Source organism: Bos mutus, chromosome 3 (genome assembly GCF_027580195.1).
Source record: "Bos mutus isolate GX-2022 chromosome 3, NWIPB_WYAK_1.1, whole genome shotgun sequence".
NCBI classification, from domain to species: domain Eukaryota; kingdom Metazoa; phylum Chordata; class Mammalia; order Artiodactyla; family Bovidae; genus Bos; species Bos mutus.
In genome coordinates, this window is record NC_091619.1 from 18,845,886 (window position 1) to 18,868,867 (window position 22,982).

Genomic DNA, 22,982 nt, shown 5'->3' on the forward strand with positions numbered 1-22,982 from the left:
TGCTGCTGTGTGAAGAGAACTTGGCACTACAGTGAACAAAAGGTTTGCTGTTAAAATGGATTATAATGAAATTACAAAATCACTGTAACCACTTTTACTTAGGCAGTCCTGCAGAGGGAGAACAAAGCCACTGAAACAGAAAAATGGTTCCCGCAAGCAAATTCAGTTTCCTTTTTGGCGACCTGAGAAAGTTGACCACAGTTCCATTCAAAACCTTCAGGCACTTGACTTTTTATATCCTTTACCTTTTTAATAAAAAGTAAAAAACAAACAAAAAAATACATCAATGTCCTGGATAGAACCTCTCTATGTAAAGGTCTCACTGAACAAATAAGCATAGGACGAGACAAAAGAAATGGAGCTGCAAATAGCAATATGATATCTTACGAAGCACTTATATATGTATGTATATGTTATATATGAATGTGCAGGGTATATGTGTGTGCACCTATGTATGTATAAATATGTAAATATTTGCCTACATATGTCACACACACACACATATATTTATACTGACCTCTTTAGATTGAAGTCCAAGGCACTTTTTACAATGAACAGGTTAAAGCCATTAATTCAGAACATAACTGTTTCTGGGTACATATCAATTCATGGCGCCAATATCACAGTTCACACCTTTCCTTGCTTACCTCAGAGTGTCTGGTTGGTGTAACGAATAAGAGACTTGGTTTAAAGAGAGATTAGGAATGTTTCTAGATGGTTAAACTAACTTCTCTTGCTAGTTTCCCCTAGGGAGGAGAGTTCCCACTGATGGGATGCTGAGTTTCTCAAGGGAGGAACACAGATGCAGCTATTTCTGCATTATGCTGAGCAGGGAGCCAGGTGGCCTTCCCGGGGACCTGACCCGAGGAACCACCTGATATTCTGATGGCCCTGCCAGCTTTTGCTAAGTGCTTTGAGATGGCTCAAGGCTAGGAAGCGAGTATTTTTAAAATAAGACTGGGAAAAGACTGCTTCTTTGTATATACCACTTGAGCTATCTGACCTCAAGAGGAATTTTAAGGTGCATTTGTTTTTATCATCATATGGGACCTTTACTTCATCAAAGAATTCTATACATGAGGGTCAAGGAAGAAATAGTTTGATTTTCTGAATAGTAATAATGTTATTTACCATTGCTGTGTGGTCAGGACAGTGCTTACAATTAATATGTACACCACATGGGGACCTTGTTAAAATGCCTAATATGATTAAGTAGGTCTGGGATGGGGCCCGAGATTCTGCATTGCTAACAAGTTCCCAAGTGATGCTAATGCTGCCGATCTGTGGACCACACTTTGACTTAACAACTGTCAGCACATAGCTATATGCCTGAATTACTGTCCAAAGGTCCCATTTTCCCCAAATCAGGAATTTGTATTGGTTTTCTTAATTCTAGATGGAATAATAACTTTGAGTAGAAAAATCAGAACACTCTCTATAAACGTAGAAGTCTTCGTCTGAGAACAGCTAGAAGGAAAAGCCAAAAGAGACAGTTCTATTTAGTAGCAGAAAAGTATTATGAGACAAATAAATTACCACCAGTACAATCATCAGTCAATTATAAAATTGAGAATAAACTAATTTCCATTACCAAGTGAGTAACTTGCTAAAAACAGGTGCCCAGGAGTTCTGATGGCTTTAATGGAGCTCAGCCAAACATGTAACTGAGGACCAGTATAGAGACTGAGAGAATTCAGCTCAATAAAAATACAATGTGTGCTCAGGTACACACGGCTGTATTTCACATGGATAACTAACAAGGATAAACTGTATAGCACAGGGAACTCCGCTCAATGTTATGTGGGAAACTGGATGGGAGCGAGTTTGGGGGAGAAGGGATACATGTATATGTATGGCCGAGGCCCTTTGCTGTCCATCTGAAACTATCACCACATTGTTAATCGGCTCTACTCCAATACAAAATAAAAGGCTCAATGAATAAAAACGGAATAAAAAGTGTCTCCAAGTTAGCTCTCAGCCACATGAGCAGATTGAAGCTGGGCATTTAGATATTCCTCTTCCGGATGGCATGAATAACATCACGGAGGCCCCAGCCTTACCTATATTTAAGCTCAAATAAAATGGAAGTGTGAGAGGATTCCAGCCTTTCTCCCAGGAGAAAACCTACTGTTTTGCACTCTCAGTACATCTGTGTGAATTTTCAGAGATTGTGAAGGGAAGAGATACGCTCGGTTGAAGAATCTATCCTGATGCTACTTGGTGTGCACCTGTGCAATATTTTACCAATGTGACAACAAGCAAGGGTCCTCCTCGGGAGGAGGCCACTGATTCCAGGAAACCTTCATTCCATGACCAAATGCATCCTGTTTTCATCTACAAATAGTCCCATGGCCAAAGGAGGGAAGTGAGAAAGTTTACACATGTGTCTCAACTGCTCTATCAGAGAAGGAAGGACATCGATATCGTAGTTGCTGAAGTAGAAAATTTGTCACAGTTTTGCCAATAAAGAAAAACATCTTGATGGAAACTCTTTCTTTCCTCCCAGCTAAACTAGCAGAAAAGGAAGCCCAGCTCTTTGCATGTCCTGCCTCCTCCCTTCATTCCCTTACGAGCTGTCCTCCATGTTGTGGTTAAATGTGTGGAAACCTGGCTCCCTCAAGGAGCCAACTCGGAAAAGCATAACTGCCCGCTGGGCTCTCACTGGGCCCCCAGGGAAATGGAATTCCAATCCCAGTTATACTCTGACACAGAGAAACTTACAATGCCTAGGATTCTGACTCTTTTGTATCACAGGAGAACAAGACCCTTCCTTATGCCCCATTCTGCCATTGCCAAAGGAAAAACGGATTGGCTGAGTTTGAGATAAATCATTTATGTAACAGGGCCTTTGCATTTAGATAGAAAGAGCCTGCCCTTTAATTAAACTGGCTTTGCACAGCTACTAAAGGAGTGATGGCTTTTAAAATCTCTTCTGAAATGGCTTGAAAGAATTTAGGGTAGAATTAGTCTTCTAAGTGGGGTATAACGTTCTTTTATCTCTATTAGGTCTCAGAGAATTAGAATATGGCAGTTCAGGAGGCTGAGGACTCTTGGTCTGGGTGTCAGGCAGTCACCAACAGTGATGTGTACCCAGAAACAGTCGTTGGGAGGGCAGGTTGACACTGTACCTGCTAAAGACTAATTTGATACAAAATGTTAATTGAAAGTTACAATATATTTTATAATATAGCAATATATTTCATATTTAAAATAAACTGTTATACTTTCTCCTATCATTAAAAAATAGCAAGCAGTACAGAGGCAAGATGCAAATTCATATTGAAGCTCATCTGATTCTGAATATAAACACATCAGTCTCTGAGTTCGCCATGGATATATTTCCTCCATTGACATCCTGCTGCTCCCTCTTGTTGTTCTCTTCTGGTCAGTGCAGAATGGAGAGTCTGGGACCAATACTGAGTTGTTGCGCCATTAAAAAGTGTGTCTGATGAAGGTAGATCAGTCCTGGCTGAGGTTCAAAAACTGAGACAATATGATACAGCTAGAGAATGTTGTTTATTCCCTGTCCTTCTTCTGTGAACTTTGATGTTGGCTGTTCCGATCAGATTGACATTTGATTTGTCAAAAAAAATTTTTTGGCTATAAATTCAGCATCTCTTTGGGATCTGAACTATAGGTTGGTATTGGATTTTGTGCTTTTCCTCCATCAGCTTGGTTGGTCACAACGTCTGTTTTGTTTCAACACATGGTCCAAGCCCAAGAGTACAGCTTCCAGAACACGTTCCTCAGGTGTGTAAACAACTGTGGCAGGGCACTCGGCACCTAGATTTGGAGGTCATACGTTGACGATTTGATAATGGTTTTGTTCAGAGGGAACTCCAGTTCATATTTGGGCATTTCCAGTAATGGCGTAAGGAAAAAGATCACAGTTATTTTTTTTTCTTTATCTATCTGTATATATTTCTATACCATTCCACTGAGAACTTTTTAATAAGCTTCAGTCTATTTTAGGAAAAATCTACATATTACTTGTCTGACAGGAGTTTAGTGTTAATTTCTATTCATGCAGCTTGGCACAAGCTTTCAGGATGAAGAGCAACTCACCTATATTCTACTACCAGAGGCAGACACTTAATATTGCTATCCCTGTAACATTCCTTTCTGAGTGGTATCAGTGATCCCGTTCCCACAACGTTTACTTTGGCGGCAGTAGAGAAGGAAGGGATGCTGTCCAGGGTGTCATTAAGCCGACCGACTGCAGCGGAAGGATGGGAAGGGAAGAGGCTGCTCCCGCCTACCAGGAAGCCATCAGGTAGCTGTCTAAGGTACTGAAATTGAATGCGTGCAGAGTCAATAGGGGCAGCAAAATGATGACGTCCGAGCCTTCATCTGCTTCTAAGCAACATCTAGGGAAGTGGGATGACTGCAGAACAGGGGATATATTTTACGATTTAAAAGCAGTAACTTTAAAAGAGCAGTAACCTACTGGTAGTGCAATGACTTCATAGCATCTCAATTTGGTACTGTGATGGTAGCAACATCATGGGTTCTGGAATGAAACACTGATTCTTAATTTGGGGTGCATTGTTTGATGAGGTGCACTCTGAAGGAGGAGAGAGGTCTTGGGACTATGTGCTAATCCCATGCTTCTCTCCCTGCTAATTTCACATAGGTCAATATGTAAGAATTACTTTTTGGTAACTACTGAGTACATTCTGAGGCAACACCAAAGTGTGGACTAGACAGAGTTGGTTTGGGCTGGTGTTGTTGACAATAGTGATTCCATTTTAAAATCTATTGAATACTTCACACTTAAGAATATTAATTGTTGTCTTCATTTTAAGTATAGAGAAATTGAGGTCTGAGGTGGTTATATTCATTGGCCAAAGATGTGGATCCAGTGTTAGATTTTTATTTATTCTGATTCTGTGTCTCTAGATTTATTCTCTTCCATCATGATTTATTTATAAGAAATTATAAAATATCAAAGGGGAAAGCCCTAAATGTATTAAAATCATTATTTCTTCAATATTGTTTCTTCCCAGCCTTTAATATACAACAACAGTTTGCACTTGCTCCACACTTTAGAATTTACTTGTGAATACATTTTCTATACCTTCTCACTTACGAGATTATTGTTACACCACTGGTACTTGCTGAGGTCAGAAGTTAGTGGTGATTCAAGGCCTTACCCCTCTTGCTCTTTTGCATTGTATTATACCTTTCTAGAGATATGATGTCATGAAGTTACATATTATGAGGATGGCAAGAGCAGTTCATACACACTTTATGATCATTTATTGATGATGATCACACATATGTGGCCTTTGATCCAATGATGCAGATTTTTATTTGGACTTCAATCTAAGGAGGGGTGAGCCCCTAGTCTGGTATAACTTACCAACTGATGTTCTGTCCTGAAATCCCACTGAGATTAGTGGTCTTAAGTAATCATATACATCCCTGCCTTTACAGTACATGAAGCTATAATATGGCTTAAGCAATGAGAGGGTGGCTCTATATTTTTAATTCAAGTGTCTAGATATTTTAGGGAATATCAGAGTATACTTTGATCTGACATTGAGTTAACAGAAAGATTATAGGAGGGGTTGGCCACTGGGTCTGACTTCCAGAAGGGGGAAGAACTCAATCAGTTCAGTACTGGAGTGAGGTTACCATAATTAATTGTTTTTTTTTTCATATAGCCAACTCTTGAGTAGGTAATTAAATCTCCTCTACCACCAAACTTGAAATTACAGGACAAGAAGGTGTAACACGAAAACCCAGCCGGCCCCCTTTCCCATCTGACTGTGATGCTGAGGCTCAGTGGACTTAGCCAAAAGAAGGGCTGTAGGAAGGAAACGGGTGGGTGACATCCTGGATAATCAATACCTAAGTCATCAAAGGTTGATTGTACTTGCAGGAGAATAGGTAACTTCCCCACCTAAAGCTGAAATAGTGCAGAGGAGCAGCGTCCCATTTACCACTGGAGGGTCAAAATGCGAATTAGATCATTTTCTTTTTTTGAAGAGTAAATACTCTTTTCCCAAGGAGAAAAACCTTACTTAGCTATTGCACTACCAATAGGTCTAGTCACACTACAAACACCTGTGTGTTTCTAGGATACCAGTGACTGCTGTTGCTGAAAGTATCTCCAGACACTCTCTTTGCTAGTGTTGCTAGCTTGGTCATTAGGATTTACCCAAGTGAACAGCATTAGTGATGGGTTAAAGAAGAGCCACCCACGGACAACAATGGGTCAGTGACAGTCTGCACATACTTTTTGGCAGGAGGCGTAGCGGTGGAATCTTGCATGCCATTTGTTTGAAATTCAAATTAAATCCCTACATGTGCACGTGTGCACACACACACACACACATCATGGGGCTACCTGGGGAATGGGAAGAGTGAGTAGGAATTAAGAGTTGAGGGCTGCAGTTTAGATGATCGCAATTGGCACGCTCAGGTTGACCTGTGAAATGAACTAATGCCACAAAGAAAACACATGGTTATTTCTTCTGCTTATCTGTCTGTTTACACTTTCAGCTGTCACTGAAAACAGGAGCACCATTCTTGGGACATAAAAAAGGATACGGATCTTTTAGATAATCGATAGGTAAAAATAACAAGTAAAAAGAAAAGCCAGCAGTAAGTGTGGCATCTATGGTATACAGAACCACCAAGGAAAATGCTCAAAGGAGTTATTGAGATAAAAGTGAGGCCATCGAGGGAAGAGCAATAGCAATACAAAAAGATAAAAGAAGAAATTTAACAAGAGACCAGGTCTTCTTGAAAGAGTGGCCTTCCTAGGTTGTCTACCTTTTGCTGTCTGATTATTCTCTTGTCCTTAGAAGACCAGGCCCAGAGCTGTACACAGCTAGACTCTGCTCTCAGAAAGGTGATGCTGTCCTGGGATGCCCCACAGGACCATCATCCACACCACAGATGACATCCTTCATTTTACCCTAAACAGATGAAATGTTCCCTACAGTATCATTTAAGTCCCCACAAGCAGAAGTCAGAGACCTTGGAATGAGAAATGTGATGACTAGTTGGATGGTTTTCACATCACAAGCATTATGTATAGTTACATGATGGTATGAGAAAAATATCTTGCATCCGGATGCCCTGTCCTCACAATGCCTGTCATACACTGGATCTGGATGTTTCTGGAGCCTCTTGAAGTTGGAGAAGTATTACAATAATTTTTGCACCGAGATAAACGTGGCACAATAGGAATAGGCTACTGACAAATCTATGGCACCTTATCTTACCCACAGTGTTCCCTAAGGGCTCCCTTTATCTTCAGAACCTTCCACTTTGGTGTGGTTTTAGGTCACATAGAAGGGACCACCTGGGTCACTCATCCTCACTTCTCCTCCAAGCTCTCATGTGAGGCCCTTGACACCTTTGTGCTCTTAACATCGGGGGCTGGAAAACTGTTACTGGATAAACATCACTGAACAAACCCCCAGACAATACTTCTATTCATGAAGGTGTCCTGGAGTTGCACCTATTCACACATGTGTGTGCATGCGTGCACAGATCCTCTTCCCCTGCCCTCATATCCACACACCTGATCATGCACTCCCGTGGAACACTGCTTGTTTGGATACGAGATAAAAACTCTGCAGAAGCTGTTATTTTTAGAAGGCTGCTTATCTCTCCAGAATGCCAATTTTGGCTTGTCATTCGTCTCAAAGCAAGCATGGTGTGCCCTGTTTTGTATTTGAAGGGACCTGCGTCTTCAGTGAGGCTCAGAATGTGGCAACGCTGGCAAACCCACTGAACTGACAGCACCCACATCCAGATTCAGACCAACTCAACGTGCATTTAGAGAGTGCCTATTGTGTGCAGAGTAAGGTACCAGGTCCCTCTTTACTTGGGTCAAGTGCAAACAAGAGAAGACCTGGGTTGAATGTGGGATGTGTGTGTGTGTGTGTGTGTGTGTGCATGCACACGCTTGCAAATACATGGGTTTATATGAGTATTAATATTGAATGGAGAGTCTGGCTTTTTATTCATCAAATTTTCTTTCAGTCTAAATTTTATGACTGTGTAAGGGATGGGAGGAAAGAACATCTATTTTGGCAAGCTGTGGACAGCTCTCTCTTACTTTTGTCCTCTGGGGGCTTCCTTAGACAAAAGGAAAGGAAAGCAGTGGGCTGGAGGACCCCAGGGGTGAGGAACCCAACTCCCAAGCCTGATACCACACCCTCCCCCCAGCGGGACCCACCTCCAGGCTGGCTTCACTGTTGGCTACTTCAGTGCATCTGACCCCCCACCCCTCCCCACGTGAAGACCTGAGATTGAACGTGGATTTCTGTTCTCCACCAACTCTGCAGCAAGGGCCCTGCCAGAGGCGTCGCTTCCTGTCATCTCCTCTTCCTGCTCCCAAGTAGAGGCACCTAAACAGAGATTAGATTTCTGGTTTCAAGGCATATCAAACCAAGCACGCTGAATGAACATGAGTTAGTTAATTAGCTCGGTGTCTCTTCTTTACGATCCCTGGTCTGAAATGTTCCTTGATGGCAAAGTGACCAGGAGAGAGTTGATTTGCATCTTAAGACCTATGGGTAATGCTTCTGGAGTGGGGAGTTTTATTTAGCAACTGCTTGAACTTGTGTATGGGGTCGGGAAGGAGGTGGAGCTGACCCCGATCGGGCTGTCGGAGAGTGGGGTGTGGGTGGTGCCCACCGCCACGCTGACGCCCCGGGCCTCCATGAGGGCAGACAGGAGCTGCTGCTGCTGCTGGCGCAAAGTGTCGGCGATGAGCAGGGGCAGGGAATTGAAGCTGGCGGTGAGGTGCTCCAGCTTAGACTCCAGGCTGCCAATCTGTTTCTCCAGGTCTTCGCTCCGATCATTGAGTTCTGTGATCAAGTCATACATGACATTCTGCATCTGTTTGGGGAGATGGAGAGGTGAGAGGTGGGAAGACAACAGGTCATCACAGGGAATCTGTGATGAGAAAAATGAGATGCTCTGCCAGATGACAATGGAAAGACCACTCTCCAGGGACCAGCTTCCACATCGGCTGTGTCTGCTCTGGCCAAGGATGGAGAAGCCGTTTACTTTCTTAAAGACATGGAGGCTCCTGGCACAGTGATTTTTATGTTGTTATTGTTTTATTACAAAAAGAATGCATATTACCTTTAAAAATATATTAGAAAATAGGTAGGATGGAAAAGCAGCAGCACTTCTGAAATAGAACAAGTCCCTAATGTGTCCTCCGTTTCTAACTGCATCCAACCTCTCAGCTAATACAGCAATGACACCTACTGATTAAAAAGAGAGGGCTCTGAGGCAGGGAGTGGACAATGCAACAGACTCATCATCGGTAGGCCAGGGTTCAAGTACATGTATGCTGCTCACTAACAGTGCACCCTCCCTCAGGTCCCTTAAACACTCTGAACCTTGGTTTCCTTACAAAATAGAAGTTAATAATAACTACACATAGTAATGAAGTCATTGCTCCGCCCCCTGCTCACTTTCAACACCGCCGCCAGAATGTACGATTATCTGAAGAAACTCACTCTGGCCTGAGTTGCAGTGAAAGGGAGCCGCCTTGCAGAGATTATAGCGCCTCTCCTGCCTGGTCAAGAACAGACATTGCCTCAATTTGGGACACCTCTGAAGGGCCAGTCCACCTTGGGAACTGCCGTGGGCCAGTCGAAGACTTTGTCTATCGTATCATGGCTCAGACTTTCTTTCTGCCACGTTCTACCCGCCTCTCTCTCTGACAGGTATGGTCCTGACACTGCCCCCCAGTAAACATCCTGCTCTCGTGCCATCTCCCAGTGTCCTGGGACCCGCCCATCACCAGTACTCACCCCATACACATCCCATGGCCGACAGCCTCACCTCCTCTAAACCTCCCTTAAAAATCACCTCCCCACAGGAGGAAAGGGTGGGACAAATTGAGAGAGTAGCACTGACATATATATACTTCCATGTTTAAAGCAGATACTAGTGGGAAGCTCTGTATAGCATACAGAGCTCATAGCGGTGCTTTGTGATAACCTAGAGGGGTGGGATGGAGAAGGCAATGGCACCCCACTCCAGTACTCTTGCCTGGAAAATCCCATGGACGGAGGAGCCTGGTAGGCTGCAGTCCATGGGGTCGTTGAGAGTCGGACACGATTGAGCGGCTTCACTTTCACTTTCCACTTTCATGCATTGGAGAAGGAAATGGCAACCCACTCCAGTGTTCTTGCCTGGAGAATCCCAGGGATGGGGAAGCCTGGTGGGCTGCCGTCTATGGGGTCGCACAGGGTCGGACACGACTGAAGCAACGCAGCAGCAGCAGAGGGGTGGGATGGGGGCAGGGGGGAGGCTCTAAAGGGAGGGGATATATGTATGCATATGACTGATTCACGTTGCTATACAACAGAAATTAACACAACATTGTAAAGCAAGTAGACTCCAATTAAAAAAAAAATCCCCTCCCCTCCCCCACGCCCCTGTTAATAAGGCACCTTGTCCCCACTCCACTCCTGACCCGCTAACCCTGCTCAATGCTTTCCTTTCTTTGATGTTGTCTTCTAATACACTAACTATCTGCTGTTTCTTTTGCATATTGTCTGCCCTCTCCCACTAGAATGAAATCCCCTCCAGGGCGGGGACCTTTGCCTATTGTGTTCACTGACGTGTCCCAAGGACTTAAAATAGTATCTGGCACATAAGAGATGCTCAGCTAACATTTTTTGAAGAATAAATATTCATAGATGTGCCTAGCAAGGGGATCTGTTGCACATGGTCAGCACCAAAAGCTGTTGGTAGAACTAGTGAATGAATGAAGTGCTGTCTCAGGGGGAAACCTCTGCCCTTCCATTCTTCAGCCAATGTAAAAGTTTAACTGATGGGAGAAGACCTCTTGTACCACAACTTATTTCCATATAACTAGAAGATTTCCCAGTGTTTCCTGCTGAGACCTGAGTGGCTGAAGGAAAGGAGAGAAGAGTCCCGTGGGGGCCCAGCCCAGGGCCCACCTCTGGAGAGCAGGTGCTCAGGAAGTTTTTGTGAATGAACCCTGAACGAGGTTGTGAGAGCAGGAGAGCAGACATGGAGTACCTCCAGGGAACTGCAAATAAAATACAACTTGAGAGTAATAAACTCGTCTTCTGGGCCTGAAGTATAAACCAGGTCAGCGGAATACTAAACAAATGCAACTCACTCCAAGTGCGCCATCTTCCGTTCTACCTCTGTTCTCTGCCAGTGCTCCTTACCCCTAGGAGAGGCCGTTCACTCACGCTGTTCCCACCTGAAACCCGGGCACCGTCCTCTCCTGGCCCCCCTCTCACCAGTACAAAGTCCTGCCCACTGCACATCTAATGATCCTGCAAATGCAATTCATTCAATTGAAATGAAACCACTTTTGTTCCATTCACTACCATCATGGTTCTGACTCTACTCTTATCAGGCAACTTTTTGGTTATAATTTGGCTTCCTGGGTTGGTCTGTAGGGACTTTATCAACATGACAGTCACATTTCTCCTTGGAAATTAACAAGTGGCATTAGACTTGGGAGCAAGATTCTTGGGAGACTTCAGGAACACATTGTTGGGTGTTTCTGTGGCTGCATAGAGAAGGCAATGGCACCCACTCCAGTACTCTTGCCTGGAAAATCCCGTGGACGGAGGAGCCTGGTGGGCTGCAATCCATGGGGTCGCTAAGAGTCGGACACGACTGAGCGACTTCACTTTCACTTTTCACTTTCATGCATTGGAGAAGGAAATGGCAACCCACTCCAGTGTTCTTGCCTGGAGAATCCCAGGGACGGGGGAGCCTGGTGGGCTGCCGTCTATGGGGTCTCACAGAGTCGGACACGACTGAAGCGACTTAGCAGCGGCAGCAGTGGCTGCAAGGGCAGAGCTGGGTTTGCTGTTGCTTTGTACCCTCCAAGCCTCACCTGCAGGTACTGTGGCTCTGGTCATTTGCCAGTGACACTCTGATCCTATTTCACCTGAAATTTCAAGTTACTCCAGGAAGATGCAGAAACCATGGGTGCAGGCAGGGGCCAAGGGAATAGGAAGTGAGGCGAATGAAAAAAGAGTTAGAGGTGGCAAAATGTGAGAAGCCAGAGGGGAGATAGGAGAAGGGGCATTGAGAGTGTAGTGATACCTTCCCAGAGTTTCCCTGGTGGCACATGGTAAAGAACCCACCTGCCAATGCAGGAGGTGCAGGAGACGTGGGCTCAAGCCCTGGGTCGGGAAGATCCCCTGGAGGAGGAAATGGCAACCCCTTCCAGTATTCTTGCATGGGAGACCTCATGAACAGAAGAGCCTGGCAGGCTACAGTCCATGGAGTTGCACAGAGTCGGACATGACTGAGCAACTAAGCACGCACACGCGATACCTTCCCACCAGGAAACTGGCTGCAGCCCCAGAAGGAATGAGGCAGCTGTGACTTCTCCAGGGCAGGACTCTACTGTGGCCCTCTCGGAGGAGAGGGTGTTTAGGGGTGGCAGTGCTTCCTTTATTAATTAACATTCACAGAAGCTCCTCAAGGTGCATGTTCTTCCCGGAATGTACAAAACCACGAATGGATTTGCCTGCAGGGGCACCCTGGCGAGCTCTGGACTGAGTCTGGGCCCCTGGGTCCCAGCCCCAGCATGGCAGCTCGCCAACAGACCGAACTTGGGATGGTCTCTTTGTTCCTTGGGATCTTGGTTTCCTCATCTAGATTTCTAATCAGAACTACCGGGTGCAGAACCATTATAGTTTTTGGAGCATTTTCACAGATATCACCTTATCTGATCAGTTGAGCCTCAGATGTGGGGAAGGAGTTTTACATCTCAATGGAAGACACTGAAGCTAGGTATAAAGAGCCCCAGCACACACACCCCTCCCCGGCCCCCCAACTCTGCCACCTTACAAGAGAGCTCTTCCGTAGAGCAAGTGATATTTGGAGGCCACATGCTCTTTTCTGAATCTCAAGAGGACCACAGGACAGGGGTGGGAAGTGGTGAGCTGGGCGGACAAAGCGCAGAGAGGAAAGGAGAGAACACCGTGTTATTATTGTCTCCCCTGTTTTGTTGCTTGGCGACAAGATGCCAGGGGGGAATGTGGACCAGTGTGAAAGATGCTAGGCTGCTGCCAGGACCTTGGCTGAGCCTCCTGGGAGGAAAGATGAAGCGTGGCAGAGTTCACACCACCCCTGCAGCCCAGCAGACACCTTCCCTTAACCCTTTCCTCCACAGCCTTTCTTTCCAGTTATCGATGGTTTAGTTTTCCCACCCAGTTTCTGTGAGCCTCTTTCCAATTAATGGAGTTTGCTTCACCCAGTCTGCTCTGCAGGAGCCCCATCTCTGTGATAGGCAGTGACTGACAATGAAGAAATGCAGGCTTGAAAGTCCAGGGTGTCCACTATTTCCAGGAGAACTCTAGCCACAGAGTGTCCTACCAGGTGACAGAGGCAGAAATACGGCTACTTGTTAAAGAAATATCTTGGGGCTTGGTGACCATTCCTGCATCCCCCAGCATGGGTTCCCCAGCCATGTTTGCCTTACCTGACCCTCCTCCTGGCCTCAGGTGATTGGTCTGAGGGTGAACATGTGACCCAGATTGGCCAGCAATCTCATCCCTTCTGAGAATTTAGAATTAAGACCAATAGGAGGCCAGTCAATTTGTCTTTGCCTGTGGCTAGAACTAGAACATGGACTCTCTGGATAGGGGCCTGCCAGGGAGACAAGGGGCATAGAAAGTTGTCAGGAAATGGGGGAGAGGAAGAAAGAGAGAACTGATGCAGGCACTTGAACACGAGAGAGAAGAGAGGGTGGGCACCTATTTCCTGGGGTGAGGTCCACTTCTGGTTAGTTCTTTCCTGAAGTCTAACCACATGCCTGCCCTGAGGTTCTGCCTGGAATGAGACTTCCTTGTATTCTTAAACACCTACATTTTTAAATCTACTTCCAAAGGGTTTCTGACACTAAGAGCCAAGAGTGTTGAGCAACGCACGCTAGACCCTGGTGAGGGGTTCCCTTCTGCATTCGGGCATTCCATTCACATTCTTGCCTCCTCCAGGCTCACAGGAAACCTCAGTCTACCTCAGCACCCCCTGCAAAGACAAACAGGCCTGTGGGCTTCTCCCAACCCATGCCAGCCACACATTCCCTGATTAAAGTCCTCCCAAGCTTGGGAGATCCTTTCTCTGGCCTGATCCCTTCATTGAACAAGGCACTGCACGTGGCCCAGGAACCGGCAATTTCTCTGATTACACCCTCTTTTCAAAGGGGGTTTAATTTGCCTGAGGGAGTTTCTCTTGCTTACTCAAGGAACGTGTTCCGTGATGATAATTGACATCTGCTGGAATGTTCTGCCAGCCTGGCCCTGGGCTATACGCTTGACATACAATTTCTATCAAGAGGCAATGAGGAGGAGGAGCTGAGGAGGGGAGGTCCTTTCTTCAGTGGCGCCTACACTCAGCTCTGCCAGCGGTGCAGCCTCCGATTCTTTCAGTCCAGAGATTCGCAAAAGGAGCGAGTTTCTTTACAGTATTTGTGGCAATTCAGGGCCAGAAATGCAGAACGACTGTAGGGCTCTGAAAGGAGGGCTCTCTTCTTTGGCATCTTCATGAGGTAGAAAGAAATGCACCTCCCCCCGCTCCTGACTGGGGGCCAGAAAAGCTTGAGCTGTGAGGACTGAAGGATGCAGGAAAATGAGCTTACGATTATAACCACAAATCAGAAGGATCCTTCTAGGTGTGACCTAGACCAGCAGCATCGCCATCATCACCATTTGGTCTTATCAGTGAGCTTCACCCTGTGCAGACTCAGTGTACAGCTAATCAAGCAACGCACTGAACGGACTACAGTTCAGATCAGTCGCTCAGTCGTGTCTGACTCTTTGCAACCCCATGAATCGCAGCACGCCAGGCCTCCCTGTCCATCACCAACTCCCGGAGTTCAAACTCACGTCCATCGAGTCGGTGATGCCATCCAGCCATCTCATCCTCTGTCGTCCCCTTCTCCTCCTGCCCCCAATCCCTCCCAGCATCAGAGTCTTTTCCAATGAGTCAACTCTTAGCACAGTCCATCAATTCCCAGCAAAGCCTGACCTAAGCTATAGAACTGAAGGAACACACGCCAGGTTTTCAAAGTCAGTAACACACACTGCTGCTGCTGCTGCTAAGTCGCTTCAGTCGTGTCCGACTCTGTGCGACCCCATAGACGGCAGCCCACCAGGCTCTGCCGTCCCTGGGATTCTCCAGGCAAGAACACTGGAGTGGGTTGTCATTGCCTTCTCCATTGTGTGAAAGTGAAAAGTGAAAGTGAAGTCGCGTCCAACTTGTAGCGACCCCATAGACTGCAGCCTACCAGGCTCCTCCATCCATGGGATTTTCTAGGCAAGAGTACTGGAGTGGCTTGCCATTGCCTTCTCCGATAACACACACTAGTAGCTTGCAAATGTCAAGAACTTGAACCTAGATTATTTTTTAAGGAAGGAGGAAGTGGCCTTAACTTTCCTGGTCTGTCCAGTTTAGCCATGGCCACTTCCTCACAGCCACACCTGAGCAGATGAAAGGCCAGCGTCTGAGAACCCTTTATGAGGTCTTTGGATTCTTCCACTCACCTTGGAAAGGTCCACCAGGGTGTTGGCTTGGTCACTCAGCTTCCTCTGCTCCATCTTGACGCTCCTCAGTCTGTGGGAAACAGTCGTAAGAGCCATACTCTTTAAGTGCATGCTGGGTTCACCCCACCAGCTGATTCCACATCCATGTCAATTCATCTGGTTTTGGAACCCAGCCCAGGACCTTAAACATGGGTGACAACTGACCAGAATCAAGGGCTTGGCAGGTCCCCAAGGAAGCAAACTCATCTCCATGGATGCTTGCCTCTAGTCACTATAGCTTGCCCACCACTCTCAGATCATGTCCCAGCTTCCATGCCTTTATCAAGGCTGTGCCTTCCACCTTGAAGGTCTTATGCTCAGCCTTTCAGGGTTTCCCGAAACTTCCAGGTCAGACTAAACGTTTTCATCCTCTACTTTTAAAACTCCACTATACTTTTTAAAGTACTTAGCTTATAGAAAGCACTGATCACAATTTGCTCTGCTTCCAGTTGTAATGTGATGTATGTGTGCATATGTACACTGTGAGAGCTCCCTGAGGCTCTTATCTAGCTTTTACCTTCCATGGCAGCCTGTCCAATGTCTGGCAGGGCCGGGTGCAATAAATGAATAAACAGACTGATCTGGATCCAGTTCACCACCCCCTGTGCTTGTTAAGTGGAACAGAATAGCTCTCTCCCGCTCCTCTAAGCGTGTGAGCGGACGCCGGCGGGGCATGGGGCCCGCCGCTCCTCCGTTGGTCAGCTGGCGGCCTGGCCGCCCGGGCACACTCACTGGTGGATAGCCTGCAGGAACTTCCTCTGGTGCTTCCTGACTTTGGCGTGGTCAATCTTCTTTAGCAGCTTTGTGTGTTTGTAGATTAGCCACGTTTCCCGAAGGACATTGGCTGCAGCATTCTTGATCTAAGGAAAAGCAAATAAGCAGGTGACTATCAGGTGAGTGTTCCTAGCTTCACATGACACGTGTTGGGGGGGCGGTCTGCCGAGAGAGTCGATTTGGCAAGGAAATGAGTCTGCAATGATCTTTTTCCTTAATCAAAGCATGAACTCTCAGAAAGGATGATGAAAATTCATCTCTCATTAATCCTGTATTGGATACAGTAGACTGGAGGCTGAAGTTAAGGAGTGCCTTTTTCTCTTAATTATTTTGGGACTGCCTCTCCTCTGCTGTTGCTATATTTAGATAGGCTGCCTTACCGAGGCCTGGAGGCCTGGGGTACACTTTGAATAGATAAATATGTACCACTGCTGCCCTTGGATGCAGAGTCCCATGCTCTACACGGGATTTTTATTTAGTGCACACGGCACATCTCTTGGATTCTGAGAGTAAACAGATTTCCTATCAGCTAGAGATTGTATTTCTTTAAAAATCGTTTAAAATGTAACTAAAATTTATTTTTAAAAATGTAAAGGTTACTTTCCACTTGCAGTTATTACAGAACATCAGCTCCACTCCCCACGCTGTCCTATATGTCCCTGAGCCTATCTTACACTCAGGAGTTTGCATCTCCCACTCCCCGGCTGCTACGTCACCCCCCTGCCTCCCCACTGGGAACCACTAATTTGTTCTCTTTATCTGTGAGTCTGCGTTTTTTTTGTTATATTCACTAGTTTGTTGTCTTTTTCAGATTCCACGTGTAAGTGATATCATACGGTGTTTGTCTTTTTCTGTCTGACTGATTTCACTTCAGCTGCAGATTTTACAAGGCCTCTTTGAGGAAATCTTTCCCACCAAATGGAGCTCTAGGTATCAACAAGTCCATTGTTTCCTTTCCCAAATGGCCCAAATCAGTTACACTGCAACTTTACATATAATTGGCATAAAACTGACATCATTTCCAAGAAGGGTCTGCAAATCAGTGAAGATATTTTGGTGTGAAACCAGAGCTGCTTCCTTCCGCAGGCTGGCTCCTTCTCTGTACTGCAATCACACATTTCCACATATGACGCTGTCATCTGTTGACATGGAAACCACTGATATCATCCAGCTCACGATGGAACTGAGACATATCAATGGCATCCAGATGGCAGGGGACAAAGTTTTAATCCAAACACAGACATCTTCAGCAATTAGTAACAAGAGCAAGAGGAAACATTTCTTATTAAGCACACGCTAAACAGATTTTTGATGAACTGTTCCCATTTCCATCAGCCATGCACACTGGCACAGGCCCACAGGCCCAGGGCCTGGAAGTAAGTAGGCCAGCCTAGTAGAAATCAGGTTACTAGCCAGAAAAGATTTTAATAAAATTGGAGAGTACAGGCCTGCTTCTTCAGACTGACATCAACAGATGGGACGTTGTTAAAATACTGAGACGTGTGGGAAGGCTTAGGAAACATTGTTTTGTAGGCTGATAACTTTTGTGTGTGTGTTTAAAAAATTTATTACGAAGGCTGGATTATATTTTTCATTGGCGCTGAAGTGATGTTCTAAAAGAACAGCTAGGTCTTCTCAGAAATGTCTAAGTGACATAAATACTGCTTTTCTGCTCAGTAAAAATCTCCCATGAAAATGGTTTTAAATGACTTAATTGCCCACCTCTGGCACTTTCTTGCCTGAGAGGAAGCAGGTGGTGGTGAGTGGAAGCTGGAAACGGTGAGTGTCCAGGTGAGGAGGGGGGAAGAAGAGGTGGGGGTCATCACGGGGGTTCTCTTCAGGGGCTAGAGTGGACGTCAGCCTCCTGGCAAAAGAGGAAGCATAGAAGGGAGGGCCTCTTTGTGGAGGGCCTCCTCTCGCCGCCCATCTGTAGGGAGAGGGCAACTTGACAGGTGGTTTCTTCAGTTTTCCGAGGCATGTAGCATCCTAGGAGAGCCTCCCAGAAGAATAGGAGGGAAAAGCCTGCCCCAGCATTCAGGGTGACTGGCAGAGCCCCACTTATTCAAGTCTCATCCCTGGAACACTAATAAAGGCACGGAACATCAGCGTGGATGAGCCCCTGACATCGGTCTCTGTGATGGTGGGGCAGCAGTACTGGAAAGTGGAAAACCTGCAGGTAAATCCTTGTTCTGCCAGTTTAGGAGTAAGTGCTTAATTATCCATAAGATGGGAAAAGTAAATCCTTACCTTAAGGTTTGTTTTGAGGCCCCTAGGAGGCAATTACCATGGTGCTGATGGTGCTAAGAGTGAACATTTACTGGGCACTTACGTGCAAATGCATTTAATCTCACAACAACCCTCTCAGGCAGGTACTCATATTATCCCCATTTTACAGATGAAGAAACGGAGGCACAGACGAAGACCATAAAGTTATAAATGGCAAACTGAGTCAATGTGAATTTAAGTGTTATAGAAACTGTAAAGTACCGGAAAGATGTTAGTTATCATCATCTGGCCCAAATTCCCACTGAGAATATGAGGAAATGGCAGTTCCAGAGATAGATAGGATGTGAGGATCAGAATCCCACAGCTAGCTAATGGCAGAGTCAAAACAAGAGCCAGGTCCAAAAAGACCATTAGGTTTTCACGTGGTCTGAAGAAAGACCTGACGAGATGTCATCTCTACGCAAACAAAATTATTTCCTGTTTTCCAGGATCAAGGAACTGGAAAGGACATTAGATTTGTTTTTAATCATCCCGGCCCTCACTTAGCATATGACAGCACAGGGAGTCCAGGTCCTGCACTTAACTTCAGCCCAAATATAAGGTACTAAACCCACAGCACAGCCTGGGTAGCTGAGCGAAGCAGTCACAGCGTCTTTATGGGTTTGAACAGGAGGCCCCCGCGTATTCGGGAAAGCGATGTTAAATGCGAGCCTTGGTGCTGACTCTGAATTAATTGTCAGCAAACAGCCTGGCACAAAGCTAAGTAGATCAATATCTGCAAGAGAAAAAGAAATAGGCTTTTAACTGCACTGTGCTTTCCCGAGTCGACAGTAAATGCTATTGTGACCAGGTTCTCCCTCCAATTCCCCTGGCTGATTGCTTTGGGCATCACTGAGGTCGGAAGCGGCAGAGGTCGTGTGCACCTCCTGGGATTCCCTGAGCTTCCCAGGGTTCCCAAGCACTGTTTCATGATGGGGGTTTGGGTACCTACTGAGCGCTCCTGATGGGCAGGGGCATCAGGGCCCAAAGATACTCTGGGGGTGAGACTGGGTGGGTCAGGGAACTGGGAAGGTCTGGGTAAGCTTGGCCATGATCTGATGGACTCAGGAATAGTTAGAAGAGGGTTGTTTGTGCATGAAGACTGGCTATTCCATCCCCCAAATCCGTAGTACGTGAGCTAATTGTTTCTGTGGGTCCATTCATTCTCTCCCCAAAACTGTGTGTTTTCACTCTGATGGTGGCCAGAGAAAAGGCTCAGTGACTTATATACTGCAGGGAGGGCTCAAAGATTCATGGGCCTGGGCAAGAAAGTCGTCCAACTAAGATCCTGCATATAGCACCGACAGCTAACATCCACTGAGTGCTTACTATGTGCCCGGCTCTGTGCTCAACACTTTATGTTTATGTTGCTCCACTGGCCCTCAGAAAAACCTCACAAGGGGATGAATAAACGATCACCTTCACTTCGGACCAGTTGGGAAAGCTCTCTGAGACTCAATTTTCTTATTCATTCCTTCCCAAAGCATTTACCACACCCCAAAGACGGGGCTCACACTGTTCTAGGAAGTAAGAATCCTGGGAGGCACAAACCAATAGCCTTTCTGCCCTCAGGGAGCTTCTAATCCTGTGGGGCCAGCATGCCCTGTAGCTGCAGCACAGAAGGGTGCTACAGAGTGATGTAAGTTCTGACCTGTGAAACGGGATTGCAGGGTTGATTCAACGAGAATGCACTTCAAACACTTAGCACAGAGCCTGGCTGCCCGGCACCTTCGTACCTGGTGCCTTACTGATGCTCTTCCCCTGCAACAAATGTCAGCTTCTTCCTCCACCTCCAGTGAAAGAAAACACAGAACACATATGTCTGTTCCTTGAGCTCTTGGCTGTATTATACATGTCCATAACTTGCTCTGGCCACCTCTCTGCAGGGTAATCTGCTCCTCTGTGTTATGTGGGAGAGGGGCTGGTTGTTACAGGAGGAACGTGTGAGGCGGGAGGAGAAGCACCCTTCTTGCCTGCCTCCCCATGCTTCCAGCAGCCACAGGGAGTCCTGGGAGAGTAATTCCAGGAGCCCTATTGGTGGGGCCCTCAGAGAAGAAATATTAGCATGCCCACAAGGCTGCCAGCACTCCATCCCAGGGAGAGGGTGTTTGCACCTGGCAGATGGATAAGCGGGAAAGGAGGAAGGCAGGAGGGCAGATCAGGCCTGGCAAGAAGCTGTGACTTGGACAACTTCAAGAGGTTCTAGAGGTTGAACGTAGATGAATAAATCTGAATGGATGGTAACATCCCAGTCTGAGAGCCCTCAGGTCAGGCCTGTCTTCAGATGCTCCACTGAAGTTGTCCATTATGCCCGGACATCCCCTCTTCTGCATCCGCCACCCTGACTCTCCACCCCACCCCACACTGCCTGCTGGCTTCCTGCGGCTGCCATCTCTTTCCTTTCCCTGCTTACACTCACTCTCCTTCCTCCCCATCTTACTCCACATTCCCTTTTCAGGCTCCTCTGTCTGCCTCGCCCAGAAGCCCTCACGGAACACTAAGAAATGGGGGCTCCTGTGGCTGGCAGGACACTGGGGCTGGGAGCAGGCAGGACTGTGCTTCCATGTTCAAAGCTGGAGTCTGGTCTCTCCCCAGAGCAACACGGTCCTGAATCTGTGGATTCAGCAGGCTAGTTCCATAATGCTATTAATGTGATGCTCAGCTTGTTTGGAGGTAAACTGGCTTTTTCTTCCAGCAGACCTGGGACCCTCACCACTATTCTGAATTCCAAGGAACTAACTGTTCTGGGAAACCCACTGGGTTATGGCTGGAGAGCTGCCTACCAGCCTGAGAACAAACAGCAGCCCTGGCTGGGACCCAGCTCACGGCATATGGCTGGGGGGCCCCCTCGCCTATCTCTGGGCCTGAGAGGCTCATCCCTGAGAACCTTCCAGCTCAAAAACTCAATGTTCCTATGACTATTGTTAAAGAAAAACTGTACCCAATCTGTCTGAGACAGAACTTTAGTGGGTGATATAATTTATAATTCCCTTCTGGGGACAATTAGCATTCCTGATAACTGCTCAATTGATTATCTGACTAATTCTTAAAAGATTAAGACCTGTTCTGGGAATCCACTTGTGGGTCCTACCGGCTGTCAGCCAGGAATCTAGTGTCCTTTGCCAGATTTTCTGTACCCAGTATAATAATGACTACAATTGTTTCTTCCGATAAAAGACCCCTTCTCTGAGTAAACCTTTGAATTAGCCTGCTGGAAAAATTTTTTTTTACCCAGCAGGATTGTGATAAAACTTTGACACATGCTTGTAATTAAAGAAAAGTTTCCTTTAGCACTGATCAGTAGGTTCTGGGGGGCTAAGAAAGGTTTTTGAGCAGGTTGGTGGCATGTGCAGAGCTAAGTCTCAGCATCTAAGAAGAGTCACCAGGATAAAGTACAGGATGACTTGGGCAAGGGAGATCCAGGTGAGATGAGAAGGTAGCAAGCAACTGAAATGGCACAAGGCTGAGATGGTGGCTTGAAGTATGGTGCCCAGAGGACCTGGAGAGGCTGATTTAGCCAGGTGGAATCAGATTCCGAAGCTGTTTGGACCCCTGTGGGTACCAGAGCAGAGAGGAGTCAGAGATGCTGCTAAAATTTCAGACCTGGAGACTGGAAGAATGATGATGTCATTAATAGGGAAGTCAGGAGAAGACACTAGTGTTAGGAAGATACAGGTTTGGTTTTTGTCTTACCCATTGACTTCAGGGGGAAACGTACTTGGATGAAGTATTTGAGGCAGGAACCCTTCATGGAAAGAATGAAGAGATAACAGTCCTCAGCTGGTGCCACCACACCATGGAGGTGTCTGCAGATTTGATGTGGAGAGTGGGCGTGGCAAACAGAACATCTCCTGGTACCTCTTAAGCCAAGTGTGTACATGGGCAGCTACCTTGCTCTTTAGAAAGGAGAGGTGCTCTCAGAGGACAGGCAGTAAGTCTGAGGGCAGGGACTATCTCCTATTCATCTCGGTGTCCTCAGAACACAGGGTGTGGTGTCCAGCTGCAATGGATGTGTTTCATTGCATAAAACAGAGACACGGGGATGTGCAGTGTTGCGTGGGAGAAAAGATGAGGATCTAGGATCTTCTTTATAGTCTCTCTGTGTGTAATTTACATATATATTATCTAGTAGCCCAGAAGTTAGCAGTAAATTGTAATTCGAGATTAACAATGGCAGTAACACTGCAAAGTCCATGTGGGAAGATCCGACTGCATTAAATACAGAAATGATGTTGCGGCCAGGGTTGACAAGTTATACAAGCGAGAGAAGGAAAGCCATGTGACTCCGAAAACCAGAAAATGAGTTTGGACCCTGTGCTACCAGACCACCACCCCACCTGCCCCTGCCTCCCTGGGAAATAAATGAATAAAAAT

General features: G+C 46.3%; 1 protein-coding gene across 4 annotated transcripts in view; it reads right to left on the bottom strand.

Annotated features, from left to right (window-relative positions):
• Positions 1–224: 224 nt before the first annotated feature.
• Positions 225–22,982, bottom strand: part of KCNN3 (potassium calcium-activated channel subfamily N member 3) — a 174,748-nt gene continuing 151,990 nt past the window's right edge. For 3 of the 4 annotated variants that reach the window (XM_005898654.3, XM_070367270.1, XM_070367271.1), the window contains 3 exons: positions 16,302–16,429; positions 15,531–15,600; positions 8,266–8,862 (listed from right to left, as the gene is read on the bottom strand). In XM_005898654.3, coding sequence (XP_005898716.2) covers positions 8,566–8,862; positions 15,531–15,600; positions 16,302–16,429 — 495 coding nt within the window. In that variant the 3' untranslated portion in view covers positions 8,266–8,565. Of the gene's footprint in view, positions 4,290–8,264; positions 8,863–15,530; positions 15,601–16,301; positions 16,430–22,982 lie in introns of those variants that run through there. The other variant, XM_070367269.1, reaches the window with a different exon arrangement.